The sequence below is a fragment of the Macrobrachium rosenbergii genome, chromosome 1, assembly GCF_040412425.1.
Source record: "Macrobrachium rosenbergii isolate ZJJX-2024 chromosome 1, ASM4041242v1, whole genome shotgun sequence".
In the NCBI taxonomy this organism is placed as follows: Eukaryota; Metazoa; Arthropoda; class Malacostraca; order Decapoda; family Palaemonidae; genus Macrobrachium; species Macrobrachium rosenbergii.
Window position 1 is genome coordinate 6,358,401 of NC_089741.1, and position 15,267 is coordinate 6,373,667.

Here is a 15,267-nt window from a genome sequence, read left to right on the forward strand (position 1 = left end):
GAGCGGTGGCTACCTCTACTAATTATTTTCATAATATGAATTTCGCTGAGCTGAAGAAGTACACGGGCTGGAAATCTCCATCAGTGTGTAAACGCCACTATCTGAAATCACTGGAAGCTCTGAAATTCCCTGCGGTGGCTGTAGGGAGCATTATCTCTCCACCTTAAATTAACCTTTAATCCCTATCCTTTCCCCCCCGCCCACCTGCCTCATTTATTTGCCCTGCCATTTTCTCCTGGACCAGACATGCCTCACAGCCTGGCTCCTAATATTATGATGTACAATCTTGCGGTGTTAGTTTTTAAGTGTGTGATATGTTATACTCACTGTGATTTAGTTTTAAGGCCGGAGGTACCTTTATAAGTTTTGTCATTTATTTAGTGTCAGTACCTCTCCACTATAGTATTAATGATGTACATAGTTGTTTCTCATGTCCTTTACTATAGTATAAATTATATCCCTAGTCATAATTCAGTTGTTCTGCTATACCTATAGTACGAGGGGGGACCCAAAAGTAACCGGAATTGTGTCATAGAATTTTATTCAGTTATTGTTACATGTTTACAGTCTTATCACCTTCAAAGTATTCTCCATTTGAAGCAATGCACTTATCCAGACGTGTTTTCCACTGTTGAAAGCAATTCTGGAACTCTTGTGAAGTTATGGCTTTTAATGACTCCGTCGTTTTCTTCTGAACCTCTTCAACGTCTGCAAAACGGTTTCCTTTGAGGGCTTTCTTCATTCGGGGGAACAAAAAGAAGTCACAGGGAGCAAGATCGGGTGAATAGGGAGGGTACCCACCCTCCCTATTCACCCGATCTTGCTCCCTGTGACTTCTTTTTGTTCCCCCGAATGAAGAAAGCCCTCAAAGGAAACCGTTTTTTTGAAGAGGTTCAGAAGAAAACGACGGAGTCATTAAAAGCCATAACTTCACAAGAGTTCCAGAATTGCTTTCAACAGTGGAAAACACGTCTGGATAAGTGCATTGCTTCAAATGGAGAATACTTTGAAGGTGATAAGACTGTAAACATGTAACAATAACTGAATAAAATTCTATGACACAATTCGGTTACTTTTGGGTCCCCTCGTATTTAATTATATTTTGGTGATAATTAAAACTATTTTTAATAATGGTGTTTTTATACATGATCACCTAAATGTTTGTCACTTTTAGACTTTCACCAAGACTTGGTATGATTCTCTGTTATGATTTCACTGGCTGACACAGGGACGAGCTCAGAAAAGGGATTTTGACAAAGGAAAAATCTATTTCTGAGGGAGGCCCTGTGTCACTGTGACCCCAGGATCTAGGTTTCCCTCCCGAGTAGGCATACCAAGCTTGTAGGGGGTGCTAGCCTGGAATGAGTTCAGATGGCGCTGGGGTCGTCGGTTGGCAGGCGGGTGAGTACGGGTGCTGGATCAGCTCCCCACATTCCGGGGTTTTGTCATTGGGATATCTTCAGAGTGACAGGAACAACAATCACTCACCCTTACCTATACCGACGTCTATTTCATTATAGATGTTCGATCTGGGGCTAGTAACCCCAGCATTCCTGATAGCTTTTTTCTCTGGTATATTTAGCAAAGAATTTACTTAGAAATATGTGCTGGATGGATATTTCACCGGGTGACACAGGGCCTCCCTCAGAAATAGATTTGTCCTTTGTCAAAATCCCTTTTTTTGATGCCCAGACCTGGGAACAAAACGAAATATCACTCTGGTTTATGGTTTATGCTGGTGGTGTTAGGGATATTTTTTGATAGGAGGGTGACCACATAATTATTTTGTCATTGTATTGTGAATTATTTAGCTGAGTAACTTAGGTAAAATGGCTCTGTTCAATGTTCTGGAGTTTTTAGCAGCGCCATCCATCCAAGAGTTGTCTGAATCCAACCTTACCAAGGCACAGTAGACTGCTTTAGCAGTGGCATGTCGGGGTAATGTGTCTAGTGGTATGACTAAAGCACAAATCAGATGTATTGCAATCCAAGCATTGATGGATTATGGTAAAATAAATGAAGAGTCAGAAGAGGCACAAGAATCGTTGAATGCAGCTGAGGCAGAATTTATAAATAAGCAAGAGCAAAAGAAAGAGAAAATTAATGCAGAGATAGAGCTTAGGCGCATAGCTGCAGAAGAAAGCTTGATTAAGCTGAAAATGCAAGCATAAAAAGAAAGAGAGGAGAGAGAAAAAGCAAGACTTGAAAGGGAGATGGAGTTAATAAAAGCTTGAGCCACATTACCTGTAACACTGTCTAACCCTATCCAAGGTACTCAAGAGCCTGCATTTGATGTGGTAAGAGTGCAGAAGTTAATTCCAAAGTTTACAGAAGAAGCTCCAGATGAGTTTTTTGATCACTTTGAAAAAGTGGCTTCAGGTGTGGGATGGCCAGAAGATAAATGGTCAGTCTTGTTACAGAGTGTTCTCATTGGTAAAGGAAGAAGTTCCTATTCAGCCTTATCAGCTGATCAGTGTAAAGAGTACAAGGTACTTAAACACAGTGTGCTACAAGTTTACCAGATGACCCCTGAGTATTACAATGAAAGATTCAGATTTTTGAGAAAGGATGACAAGATGACTTTCTTGGATTATGCCTACAAAGTAAGATGTTTCAGATGATGGTTGGAGGCTGCTAAAGTTAAAACTAGGATGAAATTGAGGAGTTGGTAGTCCTAGAGGAATTCCTGAACACATGAGAGCCTGTTTAAGAGAGAGAGAGGTTAAGAAACTTGACAACGTTGCTACACTGAGTGAGGACCATAACAGAATTTGTAGCAAAAGGAATTATAATGTCAGGTACCAGAACCAAAAACACACCGGTTTTAGGTCTCATCCAAATTTCAGGAACATTACTACTGGGAATCCTTCTAGTGGCAATGCCAGCACAAAGTCAGGTAATACCCCACAGCAATCGAATGTTAAATCCTCATCATCCAATTTCTCAGGACAGATACAGAAGACTAATGTTGTCTGCTTCAAATGTGGAAGAGCAGGACACTACAGTTGAGATTGTTATCAGACACAACAGCAGACCAAACCAGTTGGTTAAGTGGTTAAAGGTAACCTGGTATCAAACTACAAAGAGCAGTGTGGGGAAGACTGAGACAGTTGGGAAGACTGAGGCTAAACAAGCTGAGTGTTTAGCAACCAGTGGAGGTGTAACCTCAAGTAGTGAGTGGCTGAGCAGCTTGGAGGCTTGTAAGCCATATATCCATGAAGGTACATTGGCAACCCAAGGAGGGAGTGTGGAGGTACCAGTCAAGGTTTAATGTGGTACAGGGAGTAACCATAGTGTGGTAGTTCGTGGTGCTCATCCACAGTTGGAGAAGAGTCTCACCGGAGATTCACTTATTTTGAAGGGTATAGAAGGAGAAGAGGTAACTCCTATATGCCGCTTGCACCTGTCGTGTGAATTGGTGACAGGGAATGTTGATTTTGCTGTAAAGGACTCACTACAGTAACTGTTGAAGGTGTGCATGTTTTACTGGGTAATGAAGTAAGTGGTGTACCATTTGTTCCTTGTCCTATAGTGACAGACAAACTGTTGAGGATATTCCTACAGTAGATTTAGAGAAGAAAAACCCCACCTGTTTCCAAGTTGTGTAACTACCTGGAGTATGAAGAGAACTGCGTCTGCAAGTGAAGAAACTGAGGATTTACCTGCACAAGAAGGATCAAGGTGGATCTTTGAGCATAGAAGAGCTGTTCCAGTATAGTGAGGGTTTCCCTAGTGTTAATAATGAAGAAAATATCCATGAAGAGGATCCTGTTGTTATTGAAGAGACTCGGCACAGTCAAAGTGTTCCTGAAGATAGTAGTAAAACTACAGTAGCAGAGTTAGTAATGAAGAGATTTCCCAAGAAGAAGATCCTGTTGATCTTGAAGAGACTCAGAGTAGTCAGAGTGTTCCTGATGATAGTATTGAAACTACAGTAGCAGAGTTAGCAGATATTGAGAGTTCAGCCCTTGAAGTTGGTCAAGTGAGTAGAGAGAAGCTAATGGAACTGCAGAAGAAGGATACAATGTTGGTGATTTGTTCTTCAGAGTTGTTGATCAAGAAGAGTTGCAACAAACTCCTACCTGTTATTATCTAAAGGAAGGGTTGCTAATGAGGAAGCATTGACCTGCAGATATACCAGGAAATGCTGAATTGGGTGAATATCATCAAATTTTGATTCCACATCCAGTAAGGAAGCAAGTGGTAGCAGTAGTGCACGAGTCTGGACATATGGGAATCAGGAAGAATGTTGAGAAGATTATGAAGTATTTTTTCTGGCTTGGACTTAACAAAGATGTTAGCAGGTTTTGTCGAGAATGTCACACCTGCCATATAGCTGGAAAACTGAATGAAGCCATTCAGAAAGCCCCCCTACAACCCATAGAAGGCAGAAGAGAACCCTTTAGCAAGTTAATTATTGATGTGGTTGGGCTGCTTCCGAAAACAAAGAAAGGACATGAATATTTGTTAACATTAATGTGTCCAGTGACAAGGTATCCTGAGGTGATTCCTGTAAGAAGTATAAGTGCAAAGGTAATTGCCGAGAAGTTGGTGGAGTTTTTCTCCAAGTTTGGAATACCAGAAATTGTGTAAGGTGATAGAGGGATGAACTTTACTTCTACATTGTTCCAGGATGTGATGAACTTGTTAGGAGTGAAACAACAGTTATCAACTGCTTATCATCCTGAGACTCATGGAGCCTTGGAAAGGTTCCACCAGACATTGAAAAGTATATTATCAAAATATTGTTATGACTCAGAAAGAGCATGGGATGCTGGTTTACCCTTGCTGTTGTTTGAAGTTAGGAATGCTTATGAAGAAAGTATTGGATGTTCAACAAATGAAATGAAAGGTCCATTGAAGATTCTTGCAGAGAATTGGGAAGAAAATCAAGAGGAAATCCAAGGAGAATATTTGAAGAATTTGAGGAAAAGGTTAAGAGAAATTAGAAAATTCTCTTTAGAAAATCTTAAAATAAGTCAAAAGAAAATGAAAAGAAGATAAGACTAAGCTAAGAAGTTTTTGTGTAGGACAGCAAGTCCTAGTGTTCTTACCATTTAAAAGATTTCCCCATACCAATAAATTTCAAGGTCCTTACAAAATGAAAGAGAAGTTAAGTGATCGAACTTATGTGATTGAAACACCATGAAGAAGGGAACAACATAGGAAGTTACATGTGAATCTTTTGAAACCTTACTTTTCAGAGACTAAAACTGAAACAGTGTCAATAAAACAGACAGCTTCATCTACAGAGGATGATGATGGCTACGAATTGGGAGCTGAAAGCAAGATGAACAATTCTTCAATATTGGAAAATTTGGAGGGTAAATTAAAACACCTGTGTGTTGAGCAACCTAGGCGTACCGACTTGACAAATCATGAGATAAAGATCAGAGAAGATGGAAAACCTTTTACACAGAGAGCATGTCGCCTATCACCTTTTCATCGAGATGTTTTGAAGAAAGAAGTGGAGTATTTGTTGTAGTATGGATTAGCAGAACCCAGTTTAAAGTCATTACAGCTCTCCTTGTGTGTTAGTGAAGAAACCAGATGGCTCGTTTAGGATGTGTTCTGATCATAGGAAACTGAATTCCATTAATTATCCCTTGCCTCTTATAGATCAATTACTTGATAATATTGGGCAAGCCAAATTTGTTTCCAAGATAAACTTGTTGAAAGGATATTATCAAATTCCCTTAGATGAGGATGCTAAGTTGCTGTCAGCTTTCATGACTCTTGGTCTGTATCAATACACTGTTTTGCTGTTTGGTCTAATGAATGCAAAACTGTCCTGTTCTCTGAATTAAGAATCTTTTCTGAGTCACCTTCGTGAACATTGACAAAGAATGCTGTGTTAGCGTGGATTACTCTTTGGACTCTAGCCTGGATGGCGCCTATACACTGCCATAACTTGAGCCGTCTACTTGGCTCGTCATGCGGTTTAGGACTGTTGTCTTGTATCTTAATCTTCATTTTGAATCATGTTATTTACTTCGTTCTTGAAGTTTTGCCACAAAGAAGGGTGACACATAAACCTAGCTATGCTGGCACTGAAAAAAGAGGCCAGAACGATGCCGAAGACCTAGAATCGAGGAAAGATTTTGAAAAACCTCACGGGCTACTTTCCTCGGATACTAGGCAGTCATGAGAGCACGTCTTTCTCCTGCGGTTGCCGGAGGCAGACTCCATTATTCCTTGAAATTCGCAATCAGCGCGCCCCTTAAACATACAAATACATAGTAAGTATATATAAGGTAACTAATTTGTAATTAAATCAGTGATTTTATCTTTAAGGTCATTCTTGAACATTTTACTAATACAGGGGTCCAAATAATACATGCCAGGGCTAAGGTTAACATTACAACTGGAAGTAAACTGTACAATAGCAGATTCTAAAAAGATTTTGTGAAGATAAATCTTTCGATCTGGCAGTCACTAAACTTTCAGTCCAATATATCCTGCAAGAGTTTACACTTATATGAATGAATATTGCATTGGATGTTTGCTCAGTTTTGACAGAATACTTATGCTGCTTAATTCGTACTTCTAAATCCTTACTGGATTGGCCAATATAAAAAGGGGGGCAGTCCGAGCATGGAATTTTATATATTATGTTGTTGTTTTCCCTAGGGCTATTTTTTATTAACATTCCTTTTAGTGCGTTATTATAGAAAAAACGAGGTTGACATTAAAGGATTTTAACAGTGATTTTATGGTTTCAAAATCCACTAAAATAAGGCAAGCTAAGAATGTTCTTAGGGGTTTCTTTCTCCATGTTACTTTCACTATAAAACTTTTTGTGGCCTTTATTATAGCAAATAGCTGGTATGTGTGGAGGATAACATAAATCTGTCCCTATTTTTCTTATGTTTTCGATTTCTTGATCCAAATACTGGGGACTGACTATGTGCAATGCTCATAAAAAGATAAAAGAAAAAAATGGTATTTTGGTATTAGGGTGGTTGCCTGAATGAAAATGGACATAAGTTGTTGGCTGGTTTCCTATAAATACTGAATTTGCATTGAAATGGTTCTCTATATATTAAAACATCTAAGAAAGGGAGGCAATTGTCTTTTTCTAATTCTGAAGTAAACTAATGGATGGTACTTGGTTATTCAGATTAGAGAGTAAATCATTTACATCAGTACCAGCAGGCAAAACAGCTAAAATATTGTCAACATATCTATACCACTTTAAAGGAGTATACAGTAAATGATATTAGGTAAATATCGTTTTTCAAAGAATTCCATATACAAGTTATTGTTTACCATAAGGAGAATGATTGAGTTGTACTTTTATAACATATGTAATCAACTTATTCTTTCCACTGTAATTTTTTGGTGGTCGGTATATTTCCCAGTATAATCTTTTAATTCACTTGTCCCTGCTTCTGAGCTGTTGTGCCTAATCTTTTGTAAAACCTCTTAAATATTTACCACTGTTTTGGTAGGTCTACTAATTCTTCATCTGTGTTGGATTTCAGGTACATATTTTCCTTTATAACCCCATCTGTCATTTACACAAGCTGCTTTTGTAAACTTATTTTTATATTTCTATCATCTACTAAGTAAAGGACAATAAATCAAAAGGCCTTGCACCACTCCGTAGTTTCACTTTCCTGCGTGGCATTGCCTTTATTTATACCTTGGTTATTCTCTCTCTCTCTCTCTCTCTCTCTCTCTCTCTCTCTCTCTCTCTCTCTCTCTCTCTCTCTCTCTCTCTCTCTCTCTCTCTCTACTGTATCTCAGTACTGTACATATCCTGTAATGAAATGTGAATTACTGTATCATAAACATAAAAACATGAAACCAAACAAGCTCTGTCAAGTCGGGTCTACGTAGCCCTCTTCATCCATCCAACACTGCATCCCCACCCCACCTCCCATCCATAGAAACAGCTCCTCAGCTCCACCCATCTTCCAAAACAACCTCCTTCTCTCAGCTTTCGTCAACCCAGCCTTATATCTACCATGATAGTCCATTACTTAGATATGTACACCTGGGTATTTATGTTAATGACAGATTATCAATAACAATGCAAAGAACATATAGGTACTTTCCAGTGTGAGGCTATAAATACTTTTAACCCATGAATTTTATTAATATTAAATTCACTAATGTCAAAATCACTTTACCTTGGGAATAAATTGTAACCAAAGGCAGTTATATATGGTAAGTACACCTGTTGTGACCCATGCTTTTAGGCAGTATGTCTAACAACAAACAACACAGTTCTCATCTCTTGATGGCCGATACACAAATTAAAGTTGAAATAATTTCCTGTTACTTTGATGACTGAGTATTAAGTCAGAAGTTGGCCATTTGCAAACCTTTAAAGTTGTGAGTCTGAATCCTTATCAGAGTAAGTATGTGCAATATGTTTGACAACTGTACTGTCTTTCTTTAAGTCTTCAGCTGAAAACCCTTACAGGCAGTCAACAAACTATAAACCCAAGAGGCCTCCAAAGGAAAATCAGCCTGCAGAGAGGGACAAGTTATAAGCAAAGGTGATAAATAAATAAATATGAAGATATAGAAAATAAAACTGATAACACCTGAATTTAGGAGAAGACAGCAAAAAGCACAAATTATTTTTCTTCTCGCTTAAACATTTGGAGGTCAGAAGACTACAACTGCACTAGGCAAACTATTCCACATTTTAGTTGTAGCCAAAATAAAACTCCTAGCAAACAGAGTAGTACTGTATTAAACCTGATACTACAAAACAACACACTGTTTGCAACAGCATCTTGCCTAGTGTTGTGAGTAAAAACACCTAGGTTAGGCAAAGAAGAGTGCTGGGGTTGTTTGTCATTGTAGTACATTTTAGGCAACAAACATAATAAACTCATGTTATGTCTATGTAGAAAGTCAGCATAAGAGTTCGCATTTTAAGCTTGACTGAGGACATACCTCTATCCAAGAGTTTGAGATCATTCAGCACCTCATGACCACTGTGGAGAACATTAAAAAACATTTCCACAAGATACCAATTTTTTTTTTAAACAAAGGAACCAGTATTATGCATATGCTTCTCAAAAGTCAATTTCTTAAAAAAAAAATATGCTAAAGATCTTAAAGAGGTCACTGAAATTCAAAACAGTACCTTGCAAACCAGGATGCAAAGGCAAGTGTTATGGATCAACTAACTGTCATACTTTGAGTCTTAGAAGAGTTAATATTCTTGGCCCAGCAACTACTTCACTTATGAATACATGCCAGATCTGTGTTCAAGAATTCAGCTACCACAGACCTAAGGCATGGAGAAAAGGAACAATAGCTAGGAGAGTAGCATTATCGGCATATGCAGTCAGTTTGTTCTCCAGACCTTGCCACATGTCCCTAGTATAGATGATAAATAGCAAATGTCCAAGAGCACACTACCTCTGAGGAAAACTTGAAATGACATTGCTAACGCTAATGTACTGGCCATTAACACAGACCCTTAAAGTTCTGCCTATTAAAAATTCATTTAAAATTTTAATAAAAGATCCACCAGTTCCCATATACATATAATATGTCATATACATATAGCAGTATCCCCTAACATGTACACTAAGCACTTAAAAAGAAAATTTAGTTGTATGCAAAAGGGAAAATATTGAATAATTTAAACACCCTGGAATTTACAATGTATGGTTTAAAATTTTGTGCAACCACCCTCCACACTGGACTTGTGAAACATCCTCCACCCTGCTGCTTCATATGGTAGCCATCTTCAAATATTTGTATGTGCAGCCTTGTTAGTACACCATAATTGTGGAACTTCTGATATTGGTTTGTAGTTCCGTTTAGTATTGCTAAATAGTTTCAAAATACAAAAGAAGTGATGCTTGGAGAGCTAGCCAGCCCAAGAGAATCCACTAAGTCGGATTTATCTGAGAAAGCTGATGTTCTTAAAACATAATTGGCAATAAAGTACAGTAGTCTGTTTCAAAAGTCACTAGAATTATTAAAACAGGCAATTTATTCATTAGAGCAGTAGTTCAAAGAGAAAAATAATGTCAGTACATTACTGTCAAGAGATAAGTTCATAGCCAAACCTTGAAGAGAGCAAAGTTTTTCGGTTAGATATATGAGGACTTTCCAAAACGAACCCCTGGACTGGTTAGTGCCAACCATTTGCTGAAAATAGAGGTTGGTTATTATGTTTTTGGGAACAATTTGGATTCAGAGAAGCTGCTGTCAAGTACCTGGATGGATTGGAGATTATTCTTGAAAGTCCAAGACTGGTAAAGGTCTGCTAAGTATGGAAGGACAGATGCTCATTGATACTGTACTATGTGTGTGGCAAACCCTGGGTCATAGATAATACTGTACATCCAACCATCTAGAATCCATAAAATATGGAAATGAAATGAAAATGTAGAAACTTCAGTTTTACCTTCTAACATAACATTGCCCCAAAGAAGGATGTAGAAACTTCAGTTTTACCTTCTAACATAACATTGCCCCAAAGAAGGATTAGAAGAACATACTAGCTTTCCAGCAAAGGTAGACAACAGTCAAGTTGAAGAAAAGATACAAAAGAAGAAGAAAAACCAGTGCCGGTATTGGAGGAGATTAGTTCAGCACCCAGCTGTATACACTGGGCAAAAGACCTTTTTATTGTATTTGATCCTTGAATGTAACAGTGTCAAAGTCTTCCATGACATCATCAGCTACTACTATTGTAACAGTTATTTGACCAAATGAAATGAGGAAGAAAATTCCTTTCCTTTCCTTTTCTTTCCTTTCCTTTCCTTTCCTTTCCTTTCCTTTCCTTTCCTGTGCACTTCTCCCATAACACAGTATATGCTCTGTGGCTCTGTCTTTAAGATTAATAATGGTTCTTTCTAAAGTTCTTGTAAGCATAGACCTGTCTTTCTAGTAACTATACTGAGGCTGTCTTCTCAAGTGTTTTCACTCAGTTGGATGTCTCTTGGGGCCTTCAGAATTCCAGGAAGTTTACATTACAGTACAATAATTATGTCCTCCTTCCTTTTGAACCCATTTACCAGGAAACTCCCAACACCTCCTAACTTGTGTACCGGGCAGTATATCAGAAAATTATTTTAATTATTTGGTCCAGATCTCTCATTACAGAGAGAGAACATGTAAAAGTCTCTCTGTTCCACAACTCAGGGAAAAAACATAAGAAACTAACAAATTAATCTCTCAGTTGGACCCAGCTATTGAACTCAGTTAACAAGATCATTCCCCCTGTAACTTTTGTACTTGGCAATTTTATTTTATCCAAAAAAAAATGGAAATCAATTGTTATTACATCCCGTGGGGAATGTTAACATGGCAGATTTGCATATACAGTAGTAGTGTATTATCTGAAAGCATAACCCCAGTTGGAGAACTGATAATTACTGTAATTGCCTTACCATATGAGTTGATAGTCAGCTGTATAAGTCAGTGATTTGTTAGGTATGAACACTGAGAATATTATCAAGCAAATAATACATTATGTACAATCAAACATTGTCATCTACTGAGACCTCTCCTTCTCTCATTGGCCACTGATGCATTCCTCTTGGAGCAAATCTTAATATTGATGAGAGCAGCTGAGAGACAGGAGTTAAACTCTGTGAAGATTTCCCACCGTCTAGCATATCAGAACCTTCTTTTGATAGATGCAGTATGTAGTCAGTGAGGGCAGTTGTTTGTGTGTACCAAATTTTACTCTAGAAATTTTCAATTAATAATCTTTTTTCGTGGGAATTTTATGTTTTTGACATTAGGGCTTGACTGAATTAGGATAGCAGATTGAGAGTGTGACATGTTAAAAAGTACAAAATTGAAGGTTACTTTGTTTTTGTTTGGCCTTAATGTTTTAGAGGTAAGTACAGTTGACATGTCACCCCAAAAGATTTACTTTAAAATTCTGAAGTAAATAAAAACTTCAGTACTTCAAGTACTCTTCATTTTTATGGACTTTTTCTGTTTATATATATATTCAAGAATGCTTGTATTTATGGAATGATGTATCTATACCTTTATGTTTAATAAATATATTTCAAGATATGCCTCTTTATTCCAGCATCTTCTGGGGTGGGCGTTAAGAAGAACCGTGGCACTTTAGCCAAAGCGTGTTTGTCAACCCCACCTCCAGTACAGTCACTTGTTGATGAGGATTCAGGATTTGGGGGTGACCAGTCCCTAGACTCGGAATCTTCCTTACTTTCAGTACCAGGAAACCCTAATTCGTCAGTGGCATCCATCTCCCCTGTTTTACCATCGCTCACCATGGTGCCTCAGACGGTATGTTGGGTTTTACATCATTACCAGTTTTTTAGTTAAGGCTTTATTTTTACAAATTTTTTTCACATGTTACAGGTTCAAGACTCAAATACCAATCACTCATCGAGTGGCAGAAATTTCTAACTCCTGTTTAGGGATATAGTATTAACAATTTGTGCTTGTTACCTTTTTATCACTGATATTGAAGTTACGATTTCCATCTTAAGACGTGGACAGTAACCTACCATTTTTGTTATAATATTTTGTAAGAAACAGTTACTTGTTTAAAAGTAAATATATCTAATTTTATTAAGTTACAACATGAAAGCGTTCAGTTATCATAATGCTCTGCTGATCAAATTGGAAAGCTATATACAGTATATACAGGTATTGGCAGAAATGAACATTGCTTATTATGCGAATGTAAGTGGTAGCATGTAAGCACGGTTCTGAGCACATTTATTTGCACAGCTTTTGCTCCATTATATTGAGTTCTGCCAAGTCACTTGAAGATCAGGAAGAGAAGGGAGAGAATAAAAGCAGCAGACCAGAGGGATTGTGTAAGTATGATTCCTGGGTGGTTAGACACCACTTACTTGTCCTAGTGTTTCCTCTCGCCACCATGCATTTTGTGGTGGATGTCTGACCCTGGTGTCCCGTTTGGGTTGTGTCCTTACAGAAACTGTTGCTAGTCAGTTTGTTGCAAGGTGCTGGAGACGAGCAGGGCACGGGGACCAGCCAGAAAAACCCAGGAAATGTTCCAGTTGGGGCTTTAAGCCCTACAACAACACAACTGACCATCAGTAATGGCACCAGCCAAACTGGGAACACCCATGGTGCAGTGACGTCCAGTGGTGCAGGCAAGGAAGAGTGGCACACCCCCTACAGTGTAGGGCCCTTGGTGGCTGGTGGCTCTGCTTTCAGCCTCCAGGGTGCCCCAAGCACTGAGGTTATATCTGAGCTGCCTTCAGTCAGCACCAACTCTCCTTCAAACTCCCCCTCTGGCACTGTGCCACTTGGGAACACAAGTGTTAAGGTAGGCACCAACACACCCACTCAACCCCTCATACATACATATTTTTTAGTCTTCATGAGGGAACTACCACACCACAACTGAATACAATACAAATACATATATATATATATATATATATATATATATATATATATATATATATATATATATATATATATATATATATATATATATATATATATATAATATAATATAATATAATATATTAATCATCAGTGGCCCCAGTCTCCCATTGGCAGCAGTGTATCGTATTATAGTATAGTTTTACATTTATGTAGGAAAAGCAAGAAGAAAATTGTTGAAGCCATGGGAGGTGGAAGCCTGATTCACATATCCTTATGAAAGGGTCAGTGCTCACAGGACTAAATTATACTGCAGCATACAGTATTTAAACATATCTTTTTCAAAACTGCATATGACAAGAAATGATCATGTGATGAATGGGGTGCAATTGATGTTAATTGAATAAATATATTTCATTGTGCTGTAGATCAGAAAGTCCTGATGAACATATGACCACACAGTAATAGTATACAATAGTTCTGTATTTTCTCTGTTTTTTTTTTTTTCTTATGAAAATTGACCACAGGACTGCATGCTTGCACCGAAGTTCATTGTTCTTGACAGGTGCTGGCTAAGAACTGACTGTTCCCAGTGACTGATTTTAAGTAGTGCTACTGTCAGCTTTACAGGATGGTTTTTTCTTTCTTACTAATTCCTTGTATAGAATATACACAGTGTAAAATGTTTTATTGTATTTGAAATTGCTGCATTGATCTTATGATATTGGAGAATGTTATTTGGCTACTTAGAATGATGATTTTATTAAAATCAATCTTGTAATTTCTGTTGGAAAAACAAAAATAAACTAGCATATATGGTTCATGAAATTGCTATGATAAAGAATTGTGTTGATTATTGGTGGACGGTAAATGTAATTTAATTACTAGAATGAGCATTCTGTGATACAATATTTTTTAAACAGCTTGATTGCCATTCATATAAAATATGCCACATCACAACTCAGTGGAATATTCATTTTAGTAATTTTGTCTTGTTTTCTGTGTTATATTGATTAGGCTTTTTGAAATAGATTTAAATGCAGGCAGTACCGATGCTACATATCAAATGTAACAGATGATGTCACCAGAGATGAATGGGAATGCATATTGGAAGGAAGGTCCTTTCAATGCCTAGAGTGCATAGGAAGAGCAAATGGAGAGTGGAGGTTAGAGGCACACCATGAGGTGGAAGAACTGACTATAGAAAAGTAGAACATTTCTGTTACATTGGGGCACAAACTGGAATTTAAAGTAGGTATTGAGAGAACAGTAAGGAAATGAGTAGCAGTAGCAGGATGAAGTTAAAAGAGGTTGCCTAACTATTGGCAAAAGAGAGTACAGTAATACCTCTCCTTCCATTGTTAATTTGTTGCAAGACTAGTGCCTTAAATAAAAAAAGATCATAAAGAGAATAAACCCTTTAAAAAATGACATGGACACACTATAAACCCCTATGAACAACCCCATAATGTTGCTAATACAGTAAGTCATTTAATAGGTCAATTTTTGCTGTTTTCAGTAAGTTTATACCTTTTAATTGTAAAGGATACCCTCCAGAATTACATGTACTGTACTGTACTGTACCTTATGGATGACACTGATGTGCTTGATGGGCCAGAGGAGGAATGTGGAGGAGTAGAAGAGACTACGTTGATAATTAATGGATGAATTTCTTTTGACCATGGTAGCAATCTCTTCACCCTTTTCACTATCACTAGGAATTTTCTTTGGACCCATGGGGCAAAAATTAAAAGCACAAATTCAGCCCAAATGAGACATAGTGAATAACATGTGAGTGTGCACACTTTTGAGTGCACTGCCAAGAACCAGTGCCACCATGTGGCCAAACACTGTAATTATTACATTACAGCCAAATGCCATTTACAATGATAATATTTTTAACATTTTTAACCTTTTAAATGGGTTTATTTCATACTACTT

General features: G+C 37.7%; 1 protein-coding gene across 5 annotated transcripts in view; it reads left to right on the plus strand.

Moving 5' to 3' along the window:
- NFAT (NFAT nuclear factor) overlaps positions 1-15,267 on the plus strand; it is a 240,675-nt gene that overhangs the window by 147,827 nt on the left and 77,581 nt on the right. For 3 of the 5 annotated variants that reach the window (XM_067124167.1, XM_067123543.1, XM_067122865.1), the window contains 2 exons: positions 12,029-12,249; positions 12,908-13,264. In XM_067124167.1, the coding sequence (XP_066980268.1) occupies positions 12,029-12,249; positions 12,908-13,264 (578 nt within the window). The remainder of the gene's footprint in view (positions 1-12,028; positions 12,250-12,907; positions 13,265-15,267) is intronic. The other 2 variants (XM_067125575.1, XM_067124933.1) reach the window with 1 other exon arrangement.